This window comes from Telopea speciosissima, chromosome 1 (assembly GCF_018873765.1).
Source record: "Telopea speciosissima isolate NSW1024214 ecotype Mountain lineage chromosome 1, Tspe_v1, whole genome shotgun sequence".
Classification (NCBI taxonomy): domain Eukaryota; kingdom Viridiplantae; phylum Streptophyta; class Magnoliopsida; order Proteales; family Proteaceae; genus Telopea; species Telopea speciosissima.
The window spans coordinates 70918146-70944603 of NC_057916.1; the positions used below are offsets into that span (position 1 = coordinate 70918146).

At 38.0% G+C, this 26458-nt stretch overlaps 2 protein-coding genes and 2 non-coding genes across 8 annotated transcripts in view; 1 reads left to right on the plus strand and 3 right to left on the minus strand.

Annotated features, from left to right (window-relative positions):
• The first annotated feature begins 667 nt into the window (after nt 1-667).
• Nucleotides 668-4795, plus strand: LOC122667473 (luc7-like protein 3). 4 transcript variants are annotated; one of them, XM_043863765.1, is made up of 8 exons: nt 668-834; nt 977-1105; nt 1204-1243; nt 3260-3335; nt 3427-3627; nt 3723-3935; nt 4026-4473; nt 4562-4795. In XM_043863765.1, the coding sequence occupies exons 1-7, from the start codon at nt 792-794 to the stop codon at nt 4425-4427; spliced, it is 1104 nt and encodes a 367-aa protein (XP_043719700.1). In that variant the 5' UTR covers nt 668-791; the 3' UTR covers nt 4428-4473; nt 4562-4795. The 4 variants fall into 4 exon arrangements, with proteins under 4 accessions (XP_043719700.1, XP_043719684.1, XP_043719692.1 ...); XM_043863757.1 differs by having other exon boundaries at nt 671-733; nt 774-834; nt 4026-4795; XM_043863749.1 differs by having other exon boundaries at nt 669-834; nt 3723-3938; nt 4029-4795.
• A 13173-nt stretch (nt 4796-17968) lies between these two features.
• Nucleotides 17969-18041, minus strand: TRNAA-AGC. The gene has a single exon. It is a non-coding gene; the product is annotated as a tRNA-Ala (tRNA).
• Nucleotides 18042-18747: 706 nt separating this feature from the next.
• On the minus strand, nt 18748-18820 carry TRNAA-AGC. Its single transcript has one exon. It is a non-coding gene; the product is annotated as a tRNA-Ala (tRNA).
• A 1671-nt stretch (nt 18821-20491) lies between these two features.
• Nucleotides 20492-26458, minus strand: part of LOC122663644 (conserved oligomeric Golgi complex subunit 7) — a 15339-nt gene continuing 9372 nt past the window's right edge. For both annotated transcript variants that reach the window (XM_043859253.1, XM_043859262.1), the window contains 5 exons: nt 25328-25473; nt 23439-23637; nt 21702-22386; nt 20896-21228; nt 20492-20808 (listed from right to left, as the gene is read on the minus strand). In XM_043859253.1, the coding sequence (XP_043715188.1) occupies nt 20527-20808; nt 20896-21228; nt 21702-22386; nt 23439-23637; nt 25328-25473 (1645 nt within the window). In that variant the 3' untranslated portion in view covers nt 20492-20526. The remainder of the gene's footprint in view (nt 20809-20895; nt 21229-21701; nt 22387-23438; nt 23638-25327; nt 25474-26458) is intronic.

Consider the following 26458-nt stretch of genomic DNA (forward strand, 5'->3'; position numbering starts at 1 on the left):
TGAGATGAGGGAGAGAATTCTATTACTGTTTTCCGAGTGATTCAGAATTCCATTACTGTTTTTCGATTGATGACTCACTATTCAGGTTGAGATGAGGGAGAGAATTCCATTACTGTTTTTCGACTGATAAACCACTATTCACTTATAAACAGAAAATTTAGATGACCATTGAATTCGTAACATATCCAGCAGAAGCTTCAAAAAATTTTCAATGAAGGACAACAAACTCACGAGTTTTTCCTATTTTTTTTGTATTTGTTCTGATTTTTTATTAATCTATATATATTTATTATATTTAAAATTTTAAAAAAATATATGACTCACCCTGATTAAGTTTCATCGGGTCGAGTCACTAGTCTTTCTGAAAGGCGAATTTGAGTCAGAAAAACCTTAAACTATGATTTCATTTCATATAATAAATGGGGTGCTGTTCTCTGTGCCGCAGCGCAGGCTGTTCCAAGGCACATGGAGTGGGCACAATGACCACCCTGCCCCCTGAGTGACAGGCCCCTGTACCTGGGCGCAGTGGCCCAGAAAACATTCTCCCTAAATATAAATGACCTCATAAAATTCTAATTAGACTCGGAAGCACCACAGCATCCCCAGCAACTTCCAATCCTCCTACGTTCACCAGCCGCTCCCTTTCTCGTTTTCGTTATATCGTCCTTCGATTATTCGTTCTTTTCTTTTTGAATCTTGTTGAAACCTAGGGTTTCGGGTTCAAAAGCAACCTATCTGCTTTTCGTTTGAAACTCTTTCTCGAACTCAGTTTGGGTTGATTGTAGTTGGTCATGGATGCACAGAGAGCTTTGTTAGATGAGCTCATGGGAGCAGGTACCTCGACTTCTAACCTTGCTTAATCTTCAATTGAAAAGGAAACAAAATGATCACTACTTTCTATTTGGTTTTCTGATTCATTTTATCTTCAGTGTGATTTTATTTAACTGCTATTTGGATTTGATTTTGGTATTCATAGGGCGTAATCTTACTGATGAGGAGAAAAAGAATTACAGAGAAGTATGCTGGGACGATAAAGAGGTCTGTTGTTTTTACATGGTTCGGTTTTGCCCTCATGATTTGTTCGTCAACACTCGAAGTGATCTTGGTACGTCTTAACTTTGCTAGATTTTGGAAAAAAAATTCACTTTAAATCAATTTAGGCAACTGGATTTTTCACCAGTGCTTATTTTGATTATGCACCAGGACCGTGCCCTAGAATTCATGATCAGAAGCTGAAAGAGAGGTAACTAAAGTGATTTTATTTGTTTGTTTCTGTAATAAAACTGTTGTTGTGGAATCTGATGGAATTGTGCATCTAAGCTTGTGTCTGTGCTCGGTAGTAGACTTCTGTCTAGCATGTTTCCGAAAACACTCTTGTAGTTGAACTCGTTTCATGATTTGTAAAATTTATCTCCATGTATTTGAATTCACTCCTTTTCCACATATTCATATTCACCATTGACAATGTTCTATATTATTTCTTAATGCATCGCCATGGATTTGTTTATTTTGAAAGAAGTCCTTGGAGTAAGTTACATGCTTTATACATGTGGTGTAGGATTGGACATAATATGAGTTACTGGCGTGCATGCTATGGTTAATAAGACCTTTGGAGTTCTGGCTGTTGCAGGTTTTTCCTTTGAGGTAACTGATCTAAAAGCTTTTGGGTGAGATCATAGAATGTGAGGGAGAATTAAATTCCATCCCAAAAGTAGCATCAAGTAGATTTCATAGGGCTTACCACTCTCTAGGTCTCAAGTCATTCTATTTCTTCGTCAGTATAGTGTTGATGGATATCTTTAAGACATCAAAGATTGGGCTTTATTCAGAATATCCTTTTTATCATTTTAATTAAAAATAAAGGCAGAATGTATTCATAGCAAATATTGTGTTGACCTGAACATATGTCGCTCTTGACTGAGCTATTCAGTTTTTTGTCATCTATAGCTTCTGCGTTTTAGCTTTGATCTGTTGAGAATTGTTCATTCTCAAGACTGTAGTCTCCTATTTCATTGGTAAAATTTTTAGTCAAGAAATGGCAATTATTAACAAAGTTCTTTGAAGGGCAAAGGCACTTTTGAAACCTAAAGATGACCAAATCTGCTTTGTAGGCTGTTAACCAGTGATGTACATGGTAATGCTAGTTGTGGTGAACATTTTGTGTTGATTTCCTGGATTATTTGGTTTTAACGGCTTGTGGATATAGAACCTAGATGCATTCTACCAATAGAAATTGTTGATTCTTCGATATTTGGGTTTATAATTTGTTGTCTTTGTGCTTTCAAGACTAACCGACAATAGTTCTGACATGAGTTCTAACTGGCTTACCTTTTCATACACAGAATATAGTGATTGCTTGTACTCTTAGGGTTCTTGTCTAGTCTGGTCAGGCCCTTTTTCTCTTTTTCCATGTCACTTGGGTCCCCTCCCCACCCTGGCAAATAGAGATTCTCTTTGCTGCTCAAATATATTTATGTTTGAGCTAGTTGTAGCAGAATAAGATCTTTTACTTCAATTTGAATATTCTTTTTCTTTGATAGATGAAATCTGAACATTTGAGAGCAATTAATCTGACCTTTCTCCTTGACAGAATATGCAAATCTATAGGTTAATAGATCATTTACTGGTGAATTAAAGTTTGGAACAGAACAACTTCTAGCATTAAGTCAATCTAATCTGATGCTGCACATTGGTAATCTTAAATAGTTTTTACTTTTTATCATCTTATGTTCTTTCTCATTCCAAATTAATCCGATTGTTGCTCATTCATTGGAACCTATACTTACCTGATTGTTACTTATTTATGGGTCCCTGCTGTAGTCATGCCTAATATATAATGTTCATTTTACTTCCTTGATTCAATACAACCTTTGAGGTTATGTTACTTCTAACTGGTGGGGAAGGACCTTCAAATAGAGTGAGCTAAGCTTCTTAAAGTAGTTGTGTTCTTCCCGTGATTTTCATTTTCGAGGACATCATTGTGATTTATTTTGAAGATTGAACAAATGCTCTGGGATGGGGTCTGAGCTTTTTTTTTCTTCCACAACAGAGTCTAATGGAAGTCTCAATTGTAATTTTTGGCAATGAGATGGTGAATATTTTTTTTTCTTTTTTACCCCTTACTCTTCTGTCCCCCTTTTAATTTTAATTTGCGATGAGGGCGTGTACTATCATTTCCAAGTCAACTTGTGATGTCATGCATAGATATGATATGTCATTCATCAGTATGTGGTTTTAATTGATTTCTTGGTGGTTTTAGTTTTGAGAAGTCCCCCAGACATGACTCTTATGTGCCCAAGTTTGAAGCTGAACTTGCTCAGTTTTGCGAGAAACTGGTGGGTCCATTCTTCGTTACACTTTTGTTGGTAGTCAGCCATGCTGATGAGTCATGGTTCGTTTTAGTCATGCATCCTTGTGTTACTGTAGGTCCTAGACTTGGATAGAAAGGTTAGGCGTGGTCGGGATCGCCTGGCCCAGGAGGTCGAAGTTACTCCCTCTGCTCCAATCTTGAGTGAGAAGCCTGAGCAGCTATCTGTGCTGGAAGAGAATATAAAGAATTTGTTGGAGCAAGTAGAGACCCTTGGTGAAGCAGGCAAGGTGGATGAAGCTGAGGCACTCATGAGGAAGGTGCTGCTATTATGACTATAAATATATGCTTCTTTTTTTTCCGTGTTCAGCTTACAAAAGGGTTTTAATTTTGAAAAATCTGGGTCCCTTTACAGGTTGAGATACTGAATACTGAGAAGACAATCTTGACTCAACAACCACAGAATGAGAAAGTCTTGATGCATACACAGGAGAAAAAGATGGCATTGTGTGAGATATGTGGTTCTTTCCTTATAGCAAATGATGCTGCAGAGAGAACACAATCTCATGTGACAGGAAAGCAGCATATTGGTTATGGCATGGTCCGGGACTTCATTAACGAGTTTAAGGTAAAGTCTATTCCATTTATGTCCTACATATTGAAGTTAGTTGTTTTGTCCTGTTTTGCTTGGTAAAGTACACAGAATTTTATTCTACAGGCGGCTAAGGAGAAAACGAGGGAAGAGGAAAGACTAGCAAGGGAGAAAGAAGAAGAAGAACAGAAAAAGCAGGAAAAGGAAAAGGAAGATGAGAGTAGAGGTAGAGGAAGGAGTTCAGGAGAGAGAAATAGGTACCATGGTCGGGACCGAGACGGAGAGCGGGATAGATACCGAGAACGGGAAAGATCTCGAGATTGGAGTGGCAGGGAAAACCGAGATGGGCGGAGGGGGGATTCTAAGCACAACAATTACCGGGATGGAAGAGATGGGGGAAGAGACAGATACCGTGACAGAAATGGAAATGTGGATATGCCAAGAGAAAGGGGTCGGGGTAGGAGCAGATCACGTTCCCCGCTTACGCATGGTCACAGGAGATCTTCAAGAAGTCCAATCCGCCAATAGTAGTGGCTAGTGTAGATAGATGATTGATCTTTTGGTACCAAATGAGGTAGACCTTTTCTATAACCTTATAATGTGCACTTTGTAGTCAACTGAAAATCTCATCATGTGTGAAACTCTTTTTTGCTATCTCACAGCTCTATTGTTCATTACCATCTCCCTATCAATTGATATTTTAAGAGGGCAAAAAGGTTGAGGTAGGTATATTTTATTGTTGCAACTTTTCCTAATATTCAGCTTTAGATTTTTGTTGAACTAAATCTTTGTTTTTTTTTTTTTACGCATCATCTCTGGCCATTGTTTTCAGAGCATCTTTTGTTGGGTCCTTTTGGGTTATCATATTCTCAGATTAATTAAGATGACAAGGTCCCCCAAAAAAATTGTGTGAATGTTGCTGCTGCTGAGGGAGATAGTGAGTTATTTCACAATTTTTTCAAGGTAATATATAATCCTTAACTTGTCATGGCTGGAGTTTTAGGGAATTCCAGGTTATGAATGTGCGGTCTCTGGTATTTTTTTTTTCTTTCAATTTTGTCTTTGCAGGTTGCATGCAATACTGCTTGTACCCTTGATTCACATAGGAATGGTAATATTTCATTTTTAATAGGGTCCTAGAGGAGTGTTTACTGATGCCATGTTGGTTAACGCGCAACCACCATACAGCAGGGGAGCAGCTGGCAGCTGTAGGTGATAGACTTACCATGACCAGTAGGTGTAATGCCTATTACACACTGCTAATTCAAATTGTTGCATTTATTCAGTAGATCTATTTGGCCTCGTCACATTATTGTTCTAATATCTATAACATTATCAGTTGGCCAGTTCTATGCAGTCTGTTATCCAATAAACCTCTATTAGAGAAGTTATGGATCTCAATTGCTCACAGACCCAAGAATACCCATATGGGTTTAGTGATGGTAGAAACATATTCAGGCTAAGCAACCAGAACAGAAGATTAACAGAGAGAAACAGATCTGGTTTATGAAACAGATTACAGGATTGATATTATTCTCAGATCTGAAACCAGAGGGATTAATATCAGAAACAGAATAATCAATAAATGATCCAGTTTTCCCACACCTAGGTCAAGGGAGAATCTCTTAACCATGGGGATTTGTACCTTCGGATGGGTATGGGGAGGGTACTATTGATCTGTAAAATAGGTGGTGGGAGTTTGTGATGGGACTCGCCTGGTCATATCACCATTGAGGGGATTCTTCCTACTATTGGTGAAGGAAAATTCTTGCCATAAACAAATAGGTTCAGAAACAGATAAGATGTTTGATGTTTTGGTAACAGAATATAAAATAAGGGAGAGACAAAGCTGCTTGGTGGCGCTGCCCTTGCGTTAAGGCGTGGGTCAATTGGAGCGCATGCCCAAGCATCCAACTTAGGGGTAGGGTGGTTATTTTCCCACCCCGTGTGTAGGCGTAGGGGCTCGCGACCAAACTGTGTTTTTTTTCCCATAAAATAATTTCACTTGTTACAGAGAAGACCAAACAGAAGAATAGAGAAAGAAGGGCAAAAAGCAGACTAGAGAGATGAGGATTGATAAAAGGAAGCAACCGAGTTGTTACCAAGGGAGGAAAACTCAGATCAAAGAAAGAAGAGGGGGAGAAGGGGGAAGGGGGAAGGGAGTTCTGCTAGGGAAGAAGAGAGAAAGAAAGAGAATTGATCGAGAAGGAAGAAAGGGGGGGGGGGGGGAGAAGAGGTTCTCCTCACAGCACACTTCTTTTGAGACCAAGTTTTATCCAATTTATTTAATCGATGGTGGGTAGATAGCTAGTTGCCTTTAAATAAAACCAGGAGTCTATTTGACTTCAAACTCTTAAACAATGTCTAATATGAATAAGGAAAGTAAACATTTACCTGGGCGCGTGCGGTGTGCTGCCCCTACGTCCAGACATAGGGACGAATAAAATGACTGTTGCATCCTTGAGAATTTCAGCCTTTTTATGGGGGTAATGGTGGTCATTTTGTTCGCCGTGTCTGGGCGTAGGGCCAGTGCACAGTAGTGTTCTTTTACTCAACAATTTTGTACACTTAGTAATTAATTTATTTGAAAGAAAATTATAAGAATACCCCTAGGAAATAAAATAAAGGGAAAATTACCTAGATCTTCTTGATTGGAAAAAGATTTACAAATTTTGTAGAAATGAATTATGTTTTACAATTATAAGTTATTAAGTAGAAAATGTTTACCAAATCCCCATAAGAGTAATAAAAACTAAACGAATAAACTAAAATACCCTTTTACCAAAAAAAAAAAACTAAAATACCCCTGCCGTCTTTCTCTTTCCTTATTTTTTATTCCCATTTTAGCTTTTTACACTTATACTCTCAATATTTTTTGGGGACTTTCTACCTTTCTTTCAACAAAGGCCGGTTTATTATGCCGCTTACGTACGTAACATATACGCTTACTTTCTTTCAAGACAAAGAGGATAGCGCGCTTCTTACACTACCACTTCTAAGAGACCTTCTATATCTTTATTTTAACTCCTCCTCGTTTGTCTTGTTTTTCTTTTTTATTAGGGGATGAGGTTGCAGCGGTAGCTGTCACTTCGTCTTGTTGTTCTTCTTCTTCTTCGTTAGGGGATGAGGTTACAGTGGCGGCTGTCACTGCACTCCTTGCTCCCGCCTCCCCACCCCTTCCCTGCTCCTCACTCTAGTTAGTTCCATAACCTTCCCTCCTGCCCCCTTTACCCCACCCTACCTGCAATCAATTTTCTCAGAAATGTTTCGGGAGCTTGATATCCTCGAATTGCTCAGGTGGGGAGAAGCAAATTTACCTACATAATATACAATGATAAACTATTGTATCATAGGATCAATTCTGTGATAGAACAAAGTGAAAGGTGGGGGGAGACGTCAATTTTCCTATATATAAACGCCACTGGGACAACGAAGGTGAAAGGTGGGATATGAGCAGAGGCATTTGCCATTTATGATGTTATGAGGTATGTAAAGCCACCTATTTTCACCCGAGAAGCAGCACTACTTTTAGCTGTTGGTGCCAAAGGAAAACGCTCTGCTTTGCCCTCTTCAACCATCATGATAAAGCAACCAATCGAAAGGTTTCAAGGTCACACAACAGATGTTGATTTTGCAAGAAAAGAAGTAAACAAATCTGAAGAATGAGTTGGTTAATCTATAATCAAGGATTATAGGAAAACCACTTGAACAGATTGAGGAGGATATCAAGCGTCCGAAATATTCCACAGAAAATTGGTCGTAGGGGGTGGGGTGAAGTGGGCTGCGGGAGGGAAATTTGAGGGACTAACAGCAGTGAGGAGTGAAGAAGAGGGATGGCAGTAGCAGGGGTGCAGAATAAAATATTAAAATTAGAAAAGAGGCAATGCGGTGATAGTCGCCACTGCAACCTCATCCCCTCATGATGACGATGGAGGGAGGTGAAATAAAAAATAAAAAATGATCGTAAATGCTAAAATGGGAATAAAAAATAATAAAAGGGAAAGAGAAAAATGTAAAGGGTATTTTAGGTTATTCCTTTAGGTTTTATTACTCTTATGGGGATTTGGTAAATCTTTTCAACATAGTAACTTATAATTGTAAAATATAATTTATTTCTATCAAGTTCGTAAATCTTTTTCTTGTTAAGTAGATCTAGGTAATTATCCCTAAAATAAACCCCCAACTAAATAAACAACTAGCTAACAACTATCATCGAATTTACCCAAAAAAATACCAACGATGGGCCTTGTTCTGTATGTGGGGGACACAGGGGCCACGTCCAGATACATTGGGGTGAAATGACCGCTCCACCCCCTATGAAAGGCGAAAATCTCCTCCCTCAAATGCCACAGTACGCACTCTCATTGGTTGTCGTGCACATGTGACCCTTACGCTCCCCCGAATGATAAATATAAAAGCATCTACAGGCATGTCACTTACATGCCAGCTTGTCATCTTTTAGGTTGATGGTCTACTAGCACAAGAAAAGGCTTATCCAATTAGTAATTAATATGGCTAAATAAATCACTATGGAGAAGAATTTCCATTGTCATTTTGTCCTGTGCTAGAAAATGTTTCATATAAAGCCATCCACAAGATTTGCAGCATAGATTTTAAGTGATGCATGGACTGCTCCTTCCCTCTTTTTAAGTACTCAAGAATTTTAATGTATCTTCTGGATGGTTTTAGTGTGGACGATGGATGAAGCCCTCAACATCACACAAGTATAATCATTCTTGACTAAATCTAGTATTCTAGTATGTCTTGAGTTTCTTTTTCTATTTGTTTATTTATTGGAAAATTTTGAAAATTACTCATTTTTACGACATTTTGGTTGGACCTTTGGTCATATAGGGAATCGTTTTGGATATCATGTCAAATTTAGTGATCTATCACAACATTTTGTTACTCTGTTGCACCCTCTTCTCTACCATCTTCTCTCTTCCCAAAACCTCAAAAAAAAAAAAAAAAATTTTGTTAAATATTGGTCCATACCATGAGGCATGAGGCATGAGCATTTACTTGTCATGCCCTCACTGCCTCCTAGCAATTTGGACAAGGTTGAAATTTTGTGGACAGGTACATCCTAAGGTTCCTTACATGTGTCAAGTATTAGCCCAGTCTGAGTTGGCCAAGTGGCAAAACAAAAAATTGGAAAATCTGAGACTACCAAGAGAGTGCAAAAGAATGATTGGACTACTGCAGTGTTGCATGGACATACGTGGGAGATTATGCTTGTATGAGTAGTATATTGAATTTGGATCTAAAATTTGACTCTGTTCAATTCACACCAATTACTAGTATCCAATGGTCTGAATTGTCTTCCCACTCTTCCACATGGCACACTGGCTGATCCATATCGATATTGATCACGATCGATGCCAATACAATACAAATATGCATCACTGGTATTGGCTGAAAATTCAAAAATGAACACCATTTTGGCCGATTCAATTGATATCGAACCAATATCAACGGGCACGTATAAATCAGTCTACATGGAGAGCCAGCCTTTGCACAACCTTCTCCCTCATACATAGTTACAACAACTTATACCATTACTCCTACTTACAACATATTAACTACCCATAATTTACTAACCACAATAGTAGTCTTATTCCCACAAATTTTTCTCCTCTTAAGTTTCCTGCCCGGTCAGGTTCGTAGGTTCCTCTCATAGGAAGGGCGAAAATGACGACCTCACCCCACCCGGGTAGTGTGTTCGGGCAGGGGGTGAGGTTGTCATTTCTGATCCCCAATGAAAGGAACGTACGAACCTAACCGGATAGGGAACCTGAGAAGAGTTAAGTCCTATTCCCACGACATAACTACACTCATAACAAGCACATGATGCACGTAACAATTCCTTCCCCCTTTAAAGAAGGGTCTTGAGGCCTTATCCTCAAGGCCCAATTTCGGAATTGCTTCATGACTTCAACCTCTCATACGGAATCATTAACATCCTCTTCATCTTCATAATTCCTTTAATAAAAACTAACTTGTTCCAACCGTGACCTGTCACAAACCGTTCATTTCAATCATAATACAGCCTTTTCCTATGCCTCTCTTGCATCTCCATTGAAGCGAGTTGTCGAATTAGAAGAGTTGAATTTTAAGTAATTGGTTCTATGTCAGGTGAAATGCTCTTTTTCGGACATGAGTGGTTGTGAGCTTCATATATACATGCTAGACTAATTGCCGCTGAGAGGGATGATGGTCGACTTGCAAGCAGATCTGCCTTGAGATTATCATTCAACCGCTGATGAAACAATTAATCTATTGATCAAGTGAGGGATAACCCACTTTGGATAGTAGCTTTTCGAATTATAATTGATAATCACTGATGCAACCAACTTCTTGCAATTAGTTCAGTTCACCAAAAAATTCTTGGAATTGGGTCGGCCCAAATCTTGTGTGCGCCTTCATAGAACACCTGTCAATTTAAGTCTTGTCCTCCTTGTTGAATAGCTGGAACCATAATTGTACATATCCTTGTGGTGGTGGAAAGATGCAAGAGTGACTTGTTCCACTTCTGAAGTTTGGGGAATTGAAAGAACTGTTCCACCCTGCAAATCCAACTAATTGTGACGTCATCCTTATTAAAACCTAAGAAATCTAACTTGATAAATCTCAGGGTGAATGTATATGGAGCACCAGTCGGACGGTTATTGATGATCTGATTAGGTCGTTCTCCATGGGTTTGAGGTGGACCCATGAAATTCTCTCCTTCTCGATTAGTTGTTGTCCTTCAGAGTAGTCTCTCCACTCTCTCATCCATGTCTCAGCTCTGGTATCAAGCTAGTATGTGCACAATTTGTCAACATTTGCCTATCTTGAAGAAGACGAGAGAAGATAAGAAATGGAGAAATTTTAGGACTTAATTGGCGTAATTAGGAGGTCGCCAAACCTCTTTCTCAAAGAGAAGTTGTATGGGAAATCAAGTTTATCCTTTTCATTCGTCAGAGCTGATTAATAGGACTGCAAAATAACATTTGAGGATAACATAAACAATAGATTCTTCCTCCTTGTGATAAAGAGGACATGCATAGTTCAATGATAGATTCTTGAGAAACAACAGTTGGTTTACTGTAAAAGCATTAGAGCTACATTTTTAGAGGGAAAAAAAAAAAGCTTTTGTTTTTTTTTGGGTGAAAAAAAAAATGCAGATTGATTCTGAGATGAGCTCAACGAGAACAGAAATCTCGTGTGGAACAAAAGGGTAAAAGCTCGTTTGATTCTAATTTCCAGTACAAATACGAACCGTGAAAAAAAAAAAAGGCTTTAATTTGGGTAAGAGTTCCAACTTCCATGACAGTGATCAAAATGGATCATAAGAAATGTAAGCACTTTTTTTAAGACCCCTCGGATTAGAATTTAAGGCTATATATATAATATGCAGATATGATCATGAATTTGCCATTTTTCATCAGAGCCCATAAAAAGCTATCACTCTTAACACCAATACGGAGGGGAATTTGGAGAATAACTCTAGTCTTCATATCCATGATCCCTTAAGAGGAATCCATACATCCTTGTAAATGTGAATGGATGTACCATCACCAACCTTCTTCCGAAGTCCCACCACTAAGTTATCTTTTCTCTTAAGAAGGCTTCACCAAGCCCATGACAGCTCTGTTGAGGCAGTGCTTTAAAAAATGATGTTTTAGGGAAATATTTTCCTTTCAAGACCCAAACCTATATCGCCTTCAAGTCTTTTACTTTTACATAAACGATCCCAATGGATCCAAACGATTCACTTATCAAAGTTTTTTGTCTAGCAGAAGTGTATTACCATTTTATTCGAAGCTTCGCATGTTGGACTTGATAAGGACTTCCTCACCCCGCAACTTAGATGAACCTTTCCTTCCATACAAGATTGGACGCTCTCCACAATGTTGAAAAATAGATTTATGTTGGTTCTCCCAAAATTAGTTGGCAAGCCTAGCTATTTCCCATGATTTACAACTTCCTTCAAACAAGTGATAGTGAAGGCCTCTTCTTTTATTGTCGAGGATGTGTTAGTGTTGAGAAGAAGGATATGTTAGGACTAAAAATAGTGCTTGATTTGTTTAAGTTGATCTCTTGACTAGAAACTTAATTGGCAATAGAAACTTAATTGGCAATAGTCTTGTAACAGTTACATGATAGTCCTGCTCTCAAGCTCCCTGCTTCATACAATCATCAACAAAGAGCAAGTGGCAAATTTGAGGGCCACTTCTCCTAGTTCGAATGCATGTAAGTTGTCATGAGATTTCAGCTTGAAGTAGGTAATATGACAGTGTTTTCTAACATAATGAAGAGATATGGGCTTAAGGGACAACTCCGGCGTATGTTACATTGGGGATTGGCTTAGCCTATTATAAACCCCCCCCAATTGAGTTTGACCTGGTACGTCATAGTAGATACAAATTCCATAATTCAATGAACCCATGAACCTGCAAAACTTAATTCCACTCAAATTTATCATAAGCTTTACAAAGGTCAAGTTTAAGTACCGTAAGGCTGATTTACTTTTGGTGATGCGCATTTGATGTAACACCTCATGAGCCACATACACATTATCAGAAATTGCTCTAAATGAGATGAAGGTAATCTTGAATGGGCTAATGAGGGAAGTAAGAGTTGGTTTTAGCCTACTAACCATTCAACTACGATCTTATACATAACAAAACATAAGTAATGGGTCGAAATTGTTTCATCTTCTCTAAATGCCTTTGCTTAGGGATGAAGATAATGGTCGTTCGATTGAAATCTTTAAGCATAACACCATTTTTGAAACCTCTGAATTGTTGCTACTATATAAGGACGCACTATCTACTAATGAGATTGATAAAAATTTCTTGACGTCGTCCAAACATGAAGCGTTCTAAGCTTCAATTTGAAAAATCGTCGTTTTAATTTCCTCTACTATCAAAGGGAGACATAGAAAGACAATTGTTTGCTCAGTTGGTTGGTGTCTTGTCAGTAGAGTGTAGGTTCCCAAGAGGTCATGGGTTTGACTTTTCTGTCTCCCTTTCCCACCTCACCCCAGCCCAGCCCCTCCCCTTCCCCTTCCCCCTCTCTCATGTAGATGTAGTTAAAGTCCCATTAAGCAGTTAGATAGGACAGACAAATAAAAGGGAGACATAGGGAAAGATTTTGATTATTGGTAATTTTTGGGGAGACGTATCTTAAGAAATCCTCAACACTAGATGCATGGGAAAAGAGTAAATTTGTTGACAAAAGGAAAGGATATGGGGGGAACATACTTGAATCCTCCAAAACCCATTCTCCAAAATTGTTCTAAAACTTTGAGATACGATTTATTTGCATCCACCGTGCAATAACAATATGAAAAAAATATATATATTTCGGTTACTGGGTTGAAACCATTTTATACGAGGTCTCGACGCCTAGTAAATCTCTTCTTGATGAATGAGATTTTTTTCAATTTCTTTCAATTTTCTATTTCCAAAGTTTGGAAAGAAGAACATCGAGGATTTTTTTTTTTTATGCCTTCTTCTTAGGCCTCTACCATCTCAATTTTGGTATTTTCTAATGTGATTCTACTCCATTTCCACAAAAAAAATTTATGAGAAAGAAGAAATAAAGATAACATTAAAAAGCCAGTGAGATTATATCGTTTATGGTTCCAAAAGCATAAATTGGAACCTCAGAGTTACAAGCCTTAGATGCCAGTAAATTAAAAAGAGAGCAATTTTTTAACATCCACATCTTTAGTTCCAGGACCACGGGTGGGAAGTTGGTTCCAAAAGCATATCCTGCAAAGGTTGAGAAACATTCAAAATATTAACATTACTCCATCTAAAGTCAAAAGCCATTTGAGGCCCTGAAGGAGACCCTTAGCTTCAATCTCAAAAGAATTGTTTATAAAAATACTATTTGTTTCTTTCAAAACAGTATAATTTTGCAAAAATAATCCAAAAGTCCATCCGAATCTATTTAGGAAGCTATTAGATTGTCCTACACAAATCAACATTGGTTGTATTAATGAATGAGTCTCCAAAATCAGTAAAAGATATTAGAAGTACCATTCTGATTGAGATAAGAGGGGCAATCCTCATTAAGAAAAGAGGAGAGTCTCAAATCACAAATAGTGGAGTTCTAGGACCACGGGTGGGAAGTTGGTTCCAAAAGTATATCTTGCAAAGGTTGAGAAACATTCCAAATATTAACATTACTCCATCTAAAGTCAAAAGCCATTTTTAGGCCCTTAAGGAGACCCTTAGCTTCAATCTCAAAAGAATTGTATGTCAAAATACTATTTGTTTCTTTCAAAACAGAATAATTTTGCAAAAGTAATCCAAAAGTCCATCCGGATCTATTTAGGAAGCTATTAGATTATCCTGCACAAATCAACATTGGTTGTGTTAATGAATGAGTCTCCAAAATCAGTAAAAGATATTAGAAGTACCATTCCGATTGAGATAAGAGGGGCAATCCTCATTAAGAAAGGGGGAGAGTCTCAAATCAGAAATCCATTTGTTGACTGTGTCCAAGATCTTTTTCGGGATGTGAGACATGTTTGAGATAACAACCTGATTCCTATGCTACCAGATAAAATATGAAATAATTGAAATCACAGTGAAGATCCACTTGCTAGAGAGATTAGAGTGGGATGCGGATATGTAGAGGTTATAGAGAAATGGTTCAAGTGACAGGAATGGTAGAGAGTCTATTCTTAATCCCAATGGGCCAACAACAACAACAATACAGATTTATCCCAACTTAATGGGGTCGACTACATGAATTCAAACAAAACAAAATAAGTAAAATTGAGGTCTACACGAAAAAAAAAAAAAAAAAGAAGGAAGAATGAAGAGATAGGAAAAGAGGAATGAGAAATGAGATGAAAAAAGAAAAAAAAAAGAATGATTAATGAAAGTAAGACGAAAGAGGCACAACCCAACAAGTCAGGAACAACTCAGCTAAATGGGATCTGCTACATGGTTCTTTGCCCTCCAATAATTTCTATTCGAAGTCATACTTGGTACAAGGCCTAGACCATGCATGTCCTTCCTCACAATTTCTCCTACGGAAATATCAGACGCAAAAATAACATGCCAAAGTAATTCTTGATCAGAATTGCAAAAAGGGCAAGATGTATCCAGGTTAATCCATTTTCTTAGGATGACACAAACAGGTAGACCTTTGTGAATCATACGCCAAAGATGCAATTTGAATTTATGATGGATAGGAAGCTTCGATGAAAATCTCCACCATTTGGGAATATTTAAGGAAGGTAGCCCCATAGGATGTTGTGGGGGTGGGGTACTGAGGGTTTGCTTCTCTTTAATAATGTAGGTGGCTGCCAATTTAGTTGTGAGGATGCCTAAATTGGATAAGTAACATCACAGATCGAGAAAGAAAGGGGATTCTTAGGGTATGTATGGTGGTAACCTTCCAAAGAATGGATTCTGGTGTTTTTTCTGATTCTAGGGGCAGAATTGAAACAAATTATGTATGGGTTGTCCGGTCCGTTTTTGTGATTTTTTTAAATGGACCGGGTGATAAAATAGATTCTGGAAAGCTTTTGACATTTTAGAATTAATTCTACCAATTTTTGGTAAAAAAACATGGACTTAAGTGAATCAGGGGCATTCATGGTATTTACCATCAAAACATAACAAAACCTAAAACCTAGCCCATCTTCTCAACTCGACCTCTGCAACTCTCAAGTTGAAGCACCAACTCGCCACCGACGCCGGTAAAGAGCTTAGCAAGAAGATCGGCTTCGTCTATCAGATCAACTGCCCCCATGGTCGCTCCTCCTTCCCTCGCTTTCTTCTTCTTTTTCACTCTCTATCTTTTGAAACCCTAGTTCTAATTCTATTCTCTTTCTTTTCTAACTCTGACCTCTGTTGTGTATATCCGCCATTCCATGGTCCTAAAAGTTGGTTAACCTTTTGGGATTGGTGTGTGGTTTGTGTGATTACACTTTCATCAAAAAAAAAAAAATTTTTGATTCATTTGCAGGATAGAATAGGGAATTGCCATGTAGGAGTGATAGCTTCCATAATTGATGGGGTTTGGTGATGGATTCACAACAATCGGGTTCAAAGTTACAGAACAACAGCTCTAGTAGAGAGCAATAGTAGGTGTTTTCCAATTAGTCATTATTGTCGGGATGACTAATGAAGGGAAGGGGATAAAATTCAGTGTTTATGGTTTGAACTCTACGATAGAGGTTGGCTCTCAACCACAACTTGTATAGAGATTTCTGAGAACCCTTTTTTTTTTGTGTTTTTGTTTGCGCTTTGGCGACCTTTTCTCTCTTCTTTTTTGTTTGTTTGTGAACTCCTCATTGCAATTCCAACGATGGCAAGAACCTCTCTGAAATCCCGCATGCTCCTCTGAACTCCTCCATCAGTAAAGTCGATCATAGTGAAAGGGAATGCCTTAAATCGAAATCCAGCCTAATGTATCCCTAAATCAAATTTTGTGTTATGAAAAAAACAAAATTGATTCTAGAATCAAGTTTACCATACAGTATTTGTTGGTATAGAATTACTCCAAAAATTCAGAAACAGAAAAAATCGATTCTGACTCAGAATCAATTTTTTGAAACAGAATGGCTGCTATAATGGGAGCAGGGGCCAAGGGTCATGCCTAGTAGGACATGAGGGAGGAGTGTACTAATGTGATGATATTCTAGGAATTAGTAGAGGTAAGGTCACTAACTTTGAGCCTAGAGTCATGGTTAAGTTTTAAATGAGTAAAAGCATTCATAATAGGAGGGGAGGGGAGGGGAAGGGTCATGCCAAAAAAAAACGTATCTTTCCAATTTTTTTCTTGAAATCATACGTTTTAGGCATGGAATTATGCTTACAATACTATTTCATGTCCAAGACCCCTTTTCGGCTATGGTTTTTTATTAAAAAAAAAATGATCTATTGTGAAACTATTTGGCACGTAGAGACATGCCCAAAGAGAGTACTCATCAATCAATAAGCGTCATCCTAGTTTCAATAGAAGAGTTTTGTTTTGTGTGGAACTATCTTTTAAGCCCAGACCACGCAAAAATTTAGGAGAGCAAACAGTGTGCCATTAAATCAAGTGGAGTTTCTTACCTCCCTTAGTATCACCATTCAAGAATCGAAGGCAAATAAAATCAAAGTTGCTGCAAACTTAAATAGGGAAGGCAAAACAAGACATAAGATAAGAAGAAATAACAGCTTAAACAGATTTAAATAGAACCTTACGCCCAGCATAAGAGCATATTTGCTTTCTAAATCGATAGTTGTCCTTGGATTTGATCAACAATACGTTGAGGTCTTGTAGATTTAGGAAAATTATCCTCTCCAATTCCTTAAAGTATGGCAGTGCAGCAGTGCTAGGTGAAGATGTCGACACCTAGTAGCTGTCGCATCCAACTGTTCATATCAATGAGCTCGGACCGTTGGATACACGGTTGGATGCGGTAGCTGCCAGATGGCATCTCCACCTAGCACTGCCGCACTGCCACACTTTAGGAATTGGAAAGGGTATTAATCCGCAGATTTAGGTCTTGGATGGAAAAGGTTAGTAACTAGGAAAATAGCATTTCTTGACATGTTCTTTATCGTCTCCATTTATCTGCCCCTTCATTTCCTCCATTTCATCTCATAGGGGGGCAGAAATGACCACCATACCCCCTGCCCGAACACACTACTCGGGTGGGGTCCTCTCCCCCCTATTAGATGAAATGGAGTAAATAGAGGGGCAGATAAATGGAGACGATAATTTTCCGTCAACTAAGGTACATTAAAACAGAGTTTACTTTTATCCAAATTAACATGTTGGCCCAATACATCAGAAAATAAATCAAGTATAGATTTAATCACAATATTCTTTAATTTTTTGATAGAGATATTAAATTGAGTTGATCCAAGAGGGTTGGACTGCCATGTGTAGGAAATGACTTGTGTAAAAGATCAGGTGCCCTTCCCATTTGGCTTTTAAAATGAAAATGTGAAATTTCCTACACAACTGGCAGAAGTGGACAACGAGGGTGTCGATCCCAGTACCTCTAGCATGCTATGTGAGGAAAATTATTCGAATGAAGACAAAAAATAACCCCAGAGAAAAAATGGAGATGCGGGGTATCGATCCCCGTACCTCTCGCATGCTAAGCGAGCGCTCTACCATCTGAGCTACATCCCCACATCTTCTTAATGCACAGACTTTCAATCTCATCAGCAAGCAGCGAGCAAAAAACCAAAGCATGCTATATGTAAAGGCGTTAAAATCAAATCAAACCGAACTGAGCTGTTTATACTGAAGGTTTGGTTTTAATTTTAAAATTGAGACTATTTAATTAAACAGTTTTAAATTGAACTATTTAAAACGTTGATAAACCGTTTAAATCAAAAAAAAATTTGAATGGCAATAATTAACCATTAGTGCCTTCAGAGAATAGGTTAGTGCTTAATTTGAAAACAATGAAAGTGAAACATGGATTAGTAGAAGTGTATATATGGAATTTGTAATAAATAATTGGATTGGATTCATTCAAATACATTAGTATAGTAGTATTCAATGTTTCTACGAATATTTTAGCCTCTCTATGAATTAGAATCATGTCCTTTTCAATGTGGCATGTTGTGTTCATCCAACAAGCATTAAATTCGGTGTAAAATAGGCAAAACGTAAAGAACCAAATATCTAAAACCATGGCTGAAATCATTTAGGGCGGCCAATAAACCGAAACCGTTTAAAAACCAAGAAATCGAAAATGGTTTTGGTTTCATAATTGAAACTGTTTAATAAACAGTTCAGCTCTAGTTTCACCTAAAAACCTTTGCACCAAATCGTTAAATACCCAGGGGTGTGAGAAAAAAATTATCCAAATGAAGACAACAAAATAAATTGGAGATGCGGGGTATCGATCCCCGTACCTCTCGCATGCTAAGCGAGCGCTCTACCATCTGAGCTACATCCCCATGACTTGTATGGCAGCACCTAAGAAATATTTATCTGTCATATTTGAAATGGTTCAGTAATCTTGTTACTTTTCAATCTTCTCCATACGCAGGCAAACAGACTAGCAAAGTTTCAAAGCTAAAGTTCGGATTTAAAATGATGTAATTATTGATGGCAGGAAAATCAAATAAAAAGCAAAAGCTAGGAGTCATGGACTCATGGTTACCATCATTCTATAATGGGTAACAGGGTAAGGTAGTTTCTACTAAAACCCATAGCTAAAATGGGAACTGAAAAAAAAAAAACACCGGAAACAGATTGTAAGGGTTTTAATCGGTAAAAATTTGTAATTGGACGGTCAAATAAAACAGTTAAAAATGGACGATACGGGTAACGTGTATATTTCAATAAAATAAAAATAAAAAACTAATATCCTCATATAAATTTAGGAATTTTACTTGAATACATGTTTCTAATTTTCAAAACATCTGTAACATCTAAAATTAATCCATATATATTCCACAATCCATTGTAAGTTCTAAGATATGTCATCTAATCTCATCCAATATCAATTCCCAATTCATACACCATAATGTCCAAAGTCTTGTTGAGCAATGTGGCTTGGCTATGGTGATGCTCAATGTTGTCAACACAACCAACACACTCGTGGAGTCAATTATGCATTGACCTTTAGTTGAATGTGATATCACGAAAACTGTAATCCTTCGAGTCATCTTTATGTCGACAAAAGAATCAGGTCGATTGGAGTTCAGGAGAAAATTAAGCGAATCAATGGGGACAAGTGGTTGCATTTTTTACCATATGCTTAGAAAACAAACAGGAATATGCGTTTAAAACGGTAAAAAATAGCAACACCATTTTAAACACAATCTTGCTAACTAGGGTAGAGTTCACCACCAAGCCAAGGTGGCACCACGGTTTCAAAAATCGGAATTCAATCAGTCAAATTGACCGTTTCGGATCCAAATTGGCAGTGACCGATCCAGCTAATTCTGATAATTTCTTAGCCTATTTAGACCCATTCCGACCAATTTGGATTGGAATCGGCATTGGATTCTCAATTCTGTATTTTGAATCGTTGTGTGGCACCTCAAATAACCTTTTATCTGTGACTCTGTGTTGCCGCAGCATCTTAATAGAGAGATGCCATTTCAAGTCTGCGGGGGGTGAATTCTGAGGCTCCGCAGCTGGCCAAGCCTGTGAGGTATCAAGCTCAGCTAGACCTGGGCTGCTCGATTCCAGCCAGACTCGAATCAGATTGATTTCTAAACTTCACGTTTCTACCTTGGAAGTAAAATTTGTTATTTAGGATCATGTACCCCCTGCTGATACCGATCCAACCTGGTTGATTCTGACCAATCCTGGTCCATCGAGTTCAGGTGGGTTCTGTAATGTATCATTGTATCAGATAAGAATCAGCTGAGACCAAAAGTTTTAGGTTAAAGACTTGCCATTAAAAAATGTTTTCAATTGCTCAGAATCTGCTCTAATGACATCCTAGTAATAAGTGCATTAGGCTATTCATTAGGGACTCATGATTAATAGTGCAGCAATATTTCAGCCATAAAATATGCATCGTTGCTAACAGACCGCAAGTATAAAAAATGTGATTAGCTCGACACTGGAAATGTAATATCAAATATAAGGGGTTGGAGAAGAAGAAAAATCTCCCATGACTGCATATCATGAAAAAATGAATGATTAATCACTGATCTAGAGTCACACGCCGAATCTTGCACACAAGTTGTGCAGTTGGAAGATCAAGCTGGTTTGCTGCATCTGATTTCAAGAGATCCCGGAGCTGGTCTCTTGGGGTTGAGAGGCAGGAATGATAAGTAGATAGGAATTGAGGAATTGGCATTGACAGAGCTGACAGCACATTACTCAGATACTCAATATCGGCTGATAGCTGTTGGGCTCCACGATCAGTTATGTACTGAATCCCTCGTAATTGCTCCGTGTAAAGTGCAGTGGCACCCTCGGCAACCTTTAAAAAAATATCCATTTACTCTTAGAATTTCTATCAGATTGTCTAGAGAAGATTTAAGAGTGGAAATGTTGAAGCTGGTCTCACCTTGAACATCCATTCGGTCGCAAAGAACTGGGCTTCATCAGTGTTGGCGTCACTGCTAGAGATTCCTTCGGCTAGTGGCTCCAATTGTTGAGGTAGAGTAAGAAGGTATTCTCCAACACCGGTCACATATGACTGAGGGTAGACACTGAAGCTTGGGAGAGGGAAAGCACTAGGCTCCTCTACTGAAGACCATATTGGCAACCTGGACACATCGCTCAAGCGTTGCCTTACTTTAGATATGAGGACATCATAGACGAGTTCATTAACAGTATCTGCAAAAGCTGCAACTCTCTGAGATGCAAGTGGAAGTGCATGAAACCGGGGATCTTTCGACTGCATGACAGCATGAAAATATTGTCAACTGATGCCATGAACACTGATGCATTGGGTATACCACAAGACAGACAGTTTCGAAGGCCAAACCTAAACTAACACAGACTAGTATGATAGAGACAAAGTAAACCAGATGCAATATAAGTAGCATTGATAAATTTTCAATCTTTTTGTCTAAATTAGTTAACACCATGAGGCAAGGACAACTTAGTTTGGTGGTATATGTTAAGGACGCAGTTTTTACCAAACATCAAAATAACATTAAAGGACATAGGTTATGGTCCAGCATTGACATTTACGTAAGTATACCTGTGGAACCGCTAAATACACATCTATATACATGTTACTGTCAACAAATGGACACAAAAGGTAAACTGCATATGGACAATAAATCATAGAACATATAAATTCACCAAGGTGGCATAAGTTAGAACTTCACGATATATAAAAAATTATACCAAGTTCCAGGATACCTGATCTAATAGGTTAAAGAGTCTCCTAGATTTCTCAGGAACATTAATAAGCCGCAAAGCTGCCACATCCAGAGATGCCTTTCCCACCATAGATAATTCCCCATTTTCACCATCACTAGCCACAAGTGATTGTTTCTGGTCTGCTTTTGAACCAAATACAGAAAGGGATAAACTTGTGCTGAGCCGGGCAAGAGTAGCTCTTAGGGAAGCTTCAAAGACAGAGGATCTGCTTGTTAGACAGTCTGCAACAGTAAGAATCTGCAATGCTCCTTGAACAATGGACCACTCCTCCTCATCTGAGACTGCCTCAACTTTACGTGAGTTGTGAATTCCTTCTTTTCTGTCAGATCCCATTTCCTTCTTTAGTCCAACACCATCACTGGTAATATCTACTCCACATACAGCTCTCAAGGATTTTAGTGTTTCTTGCAGCACAGAAATATACTGCAACATGATATCATCAAGTGCAAGAATAAGCTCATCTGCCTCAGAACCTCCCGTAAAGCTGATGCACCTCTCTATGGCTGCTTCAAGAAGCACAATGACCTGTGGAATGGATTCCTCCATTCTTCGAACTGTTTCACTGAGTTCAATTCCTTGGGCACCCACACCACGAGCAACAGCCCCTCTAAGATCTATTGCTGCAATTTCAGCAGAAAGAATCGCACGCTCCATTTGCCCATACCTAGAAAAAGTTTATAACATGATTATTTAATCAAAGAAAAACAAGCATAATTTGTTGCCATACTGCTAACTTACGAAAAATAATGAAATGAAGAGGGGGAGGGGGGGAGATTTTCTAATGAAGATAGATTTTTTTTTTTTTTTTTTTTGTTTGGAAGGGGGGATGGGTGGGCAAGTAGGGGAGAAGAGGGGGAGGGCGGAAAATTTTCTCTTGACAATAGAAAGAGCTAACGGCAGTGCCTCTCAACCACAATCCCTATCAAGGTTTTAAAAACCGGAATCTGGACATGGGATCAGCCTCCATTGAATCAGATAGGATCATCCGGAACCCTAGAAATTGGAATCAGGAAGATGCAAAGAATTTCAAAAATCTGTGGCTTGTGATTCAAAAGAATTGTAGATCTTGCTAAAAGAGATATTTTTTATTGATTTTTTGCTATTTTACTGACTAAAAGAAGGGGGAAGTGGCCACAAATGTAGATCAAAGAGCATTCATGGCAGATTCCAAAACAGGTTGCAGAAATCGGCATTAATTGGAATCAGGGTCAGAAATTCCGATTCGAATCAGCCAATTCCCCCAATTCAGATCCAATTTCTGAAACCATGGTCCCTATGCACATCTAGCAGCTAACAAGCAGAAAAACTATACTTTTTAAAGAAGTGAAATTTGATCACATGTATTTATCAAAATGTAATTAGTGATGTTAACAGAATTGGTCAAACATGGTTTCAGCATTCTTCATTCCGATTCAATTATTCCCTGATTCCCCATCACCCCATGGTAAGATCATTATTCGACGGAGTCGTAGAGAATAGTAGTCATTCACTGGACTAGTCAATCTCAAGAAGTGTGCCTAGCTGAGAATATCATGTTGAGATTAAGAAATAACAGTGCAACTGTTTAACTTAACTTTCTGTAGATAGAAGGGAATAACAGGTTATTGGAACATAATTATTGAACCTGACAAGCATTCTAAGTGTTCACAATAACCTCATGGTAATGTTGCAACTAAATCAATAAAATAGATAGCACTGCTTGGTTTATGTCTTCACCTCTGTTTATATGATTCATAAGGAGAATAGACAGCCTTCAGTGTGTCCAATAAAACCTGAAGATCAGATTCCGAAAACAAGTGCTGGATATTCCTCGCAAAAGCACCAGTCATATTGTGCAGTTCAATCAGTGCCTCAAGATGCTTAGTCTGAATCTTAGTACCTTTTGGCATATCTCCGGGCAAGATATCCAGTATACCTGGAAAAGCATAAACAGAAAGCTTCACCATCACATGGTAATATTCAGTTCATAAAATGAAAATACAGTTATGAATCATTATTTAGATCATCACCAAACAACAAATGGCAAAATCCTAACCCAATTTTCAGATCATTTCAGGACAAATAAGGTTTTTATTTTTAGGTGGGACTTGGGAGGTACAAAGGACTAATATGGTTCCTATAATCAGAAATGCAAGTGAGACAAGCAAATCATAAATCCAATTAAGTACATACTATTAAGCATAGAAAATGTCGTAGAATCAACATGTGCAAATGAACCATTGAAATGAAATGTATAGAACACAGACTTTGCAAGTATACATTGATTGAGTATACAGTTAATTGTGGTAACCTACAGAGATGAGAGATCTTTAAGGGTTTGTTCATTGTCTATTCTTTCAGGCTTTAGTTCTTTCCAGTCCACCCATTGCAGAACGTGTATCTAATTAGAGATCTCTAATGCATAACATTTTAACATTTTAAGGATACGTTGCCCCATGGTTCCACTATTGTTGCAGAGCCTCCACTCCCAAACCCTTCACCAACTAGATCATTGTCCGCATTCAATACAACTACAGCTGATCCTCATATTGGTTCATGCCGGTCAATCAGTTTCAACTCCATCATCATATCAAGCAACTTCGCCAAGGTCAATGATCATGCATTGCCATGGATTTTTGCTTTAATGCTTCCCAGACAAAATGATGTGGGAACTCATTCCAATTCAAAGAATGAATAATCCATCACTGCATCACCTAAACATATATAGATCCTAAAGGTCCATTGAAGGATTCAGAGCTCATCTCATACCACAAGGCTTCTTTGAGATAATTGCACTCATTCTGCATCTACCATTTCTGTCTGCACCATGTGCAGACTAATGGCCTCCTTTCCAGATGGATGTCATGGAGCTCAAGGTTAGAAAATAGATAGAATTTCAAATCATCAACATCTTGGCAACACTGATAGTTTGCTAATGTTAAGGCCACACTATATTTGTCAAATTCAGAAAGCTCTGCATAGCCTCAATGTCTCAAATAGGGGACACAACATGGTGTTCTAAATTTTCCTCTGTTACACCATTTTCTTGAGTTGACCATTGCACAAACCTTTTTTGATTCATGATACCACTCATGTTATACCATTATTTTACTTTTATACTAGTTTTCACCAGTAAGGTAACTTACTCTTCTCTGGACTAAGCTGTCCCAATTGCAGGTAGCTTTTCTAATAGTATCCAGATTCATGCACTTGATTGTGAATTTCCTCATCAGGCATTATGTGGGGAAAAAAAATCTAATTATACAGCGATAATCATTTGATCAAAAGTTCTCACCCTCCCCCAGTGTTGTGCTCCATCCACCACCCCAAATTTGAATACACACACACATTCCATCTCGCTATATCTTACAGTAAGCCATCAAACTAGACCAAGAAGATGATATTCTTTGATTTAGCTTTGGCTAAAGAAATTGTATATAGGATGTCCCACAATAGATAATGCAAGCCCCTTCATATTTACAGGGGGGCTACAGAAACCTTTTATAGTCAACAACAATGCAAATGAAGTTGCATCACACATGACATGTTCTATCATCTACATAATATCATGCCAGAACAAGGTTTGACATCAAAAGAAATACTCCAAAATATGTTTTAGATCCAACCTTTAGCCAATGTCCTTGTCTCAGGAACAACATCTCCAGTTGCAAGGTTGATGCGAGAAACAAAGCTTGCATTTAAAGTCGCCATTGTCTCAATCAGTAGCTTTGGGACAAGTGCTCTATAATCATCAGGAAATGCAGTCATACACCTGTAGGTAGCAGTGTACCAAGCTAAATGCTTAGGTTCCATAATTAATAAACAAAACTTTAACACCATCAATGCATGCTAATTGCACTTTGACAACAATACTTGAAAGGCAAAGAAAATAAAATGTAGTTTCATGTCCACGGGGAACATTAATATAGGAGATGAGTACAATCTTTATTGAAGATGCAAATAAAAAAGGATATGATTCATGAGCAATAATGAATGAGCATGAATTGTCAGCATCACATGGATTGAAGCTTTCCCCTTCACGACACAGATGATTTTAAGGTTTAGATAAATATAACAACTTGCAGTTACCTCAACTGTAGAACACAAAACAGTTCAGTATGTTCCAAGCACTAAGAAGGGATATCCCATGTATACTTCCACATTTAACACCAGTCGCACAAATTGCTGCAGGACCAATCAATCTGCATGAACCTTGTGTCAACTCAACCAAATTAACTAAGGCTCTCTTTGGTATAATTTCGATTTGTATTTATAATCTATTTGTGAGAATAAGTTGTGGGTCATAAATAATAATCGTTTGGTTACTACTGGCCAGAATATATTATAGGATGAGAAAAATGTTTGGTATGCCTATGTGCATAATAAATTCTGTAACCCATTCGTGCGAGCAAGGTTCCAAGTTTTCTCGAAACCAAAATATTTCGACTGAAACCAAAATTTTGGTCAAAATAACTGTACTTTTTTCTGCAAGTTTCGATAATGGGTTTTGGTGGCCAAATGGCCAAGTTAGGTCTTGAAACTACTAGGAAATCCTATTGGGCCCTCTAAACATAGTGGAACCCTAAGATTTTATAAAATCACACTCAAAATGGTAGTTTAACTTCGGACCCTAGGTTGGTAGTGTACGATGTATACATTCTCTAATATGGCCTATTCCATAGAATGTTTAGTACTAGAACACATATAATTCAAGTAAAACAACTTAAATATGCATTAGGAATGAATAGACATCAAAT

Bases quoted from the DNA above. Each gene is read 5' to 3' on its own strand.
- LOC122667473 (XM_043863765.1), top strand. From the start codon at position 792: ATGGATGCACAGAGAGCTTTGTTAGATGAGCTCATGGGAGCAG. The intron at 1,244-3,259 runs GTAACTAAAGTG...TGGTGGTTTTAG, and splicing joins GATCAGAAGCTGAAAGAGAG to TTTTGAGAAGTCCCCCAGAC. The intron at 3,936-4,025 runs GTAAAGTCTATT...TTTATTCTACAG, and splicing joins ACTTCATTAACGAGTTTAAG to GCGGCTAAGGAGAAAACGAG.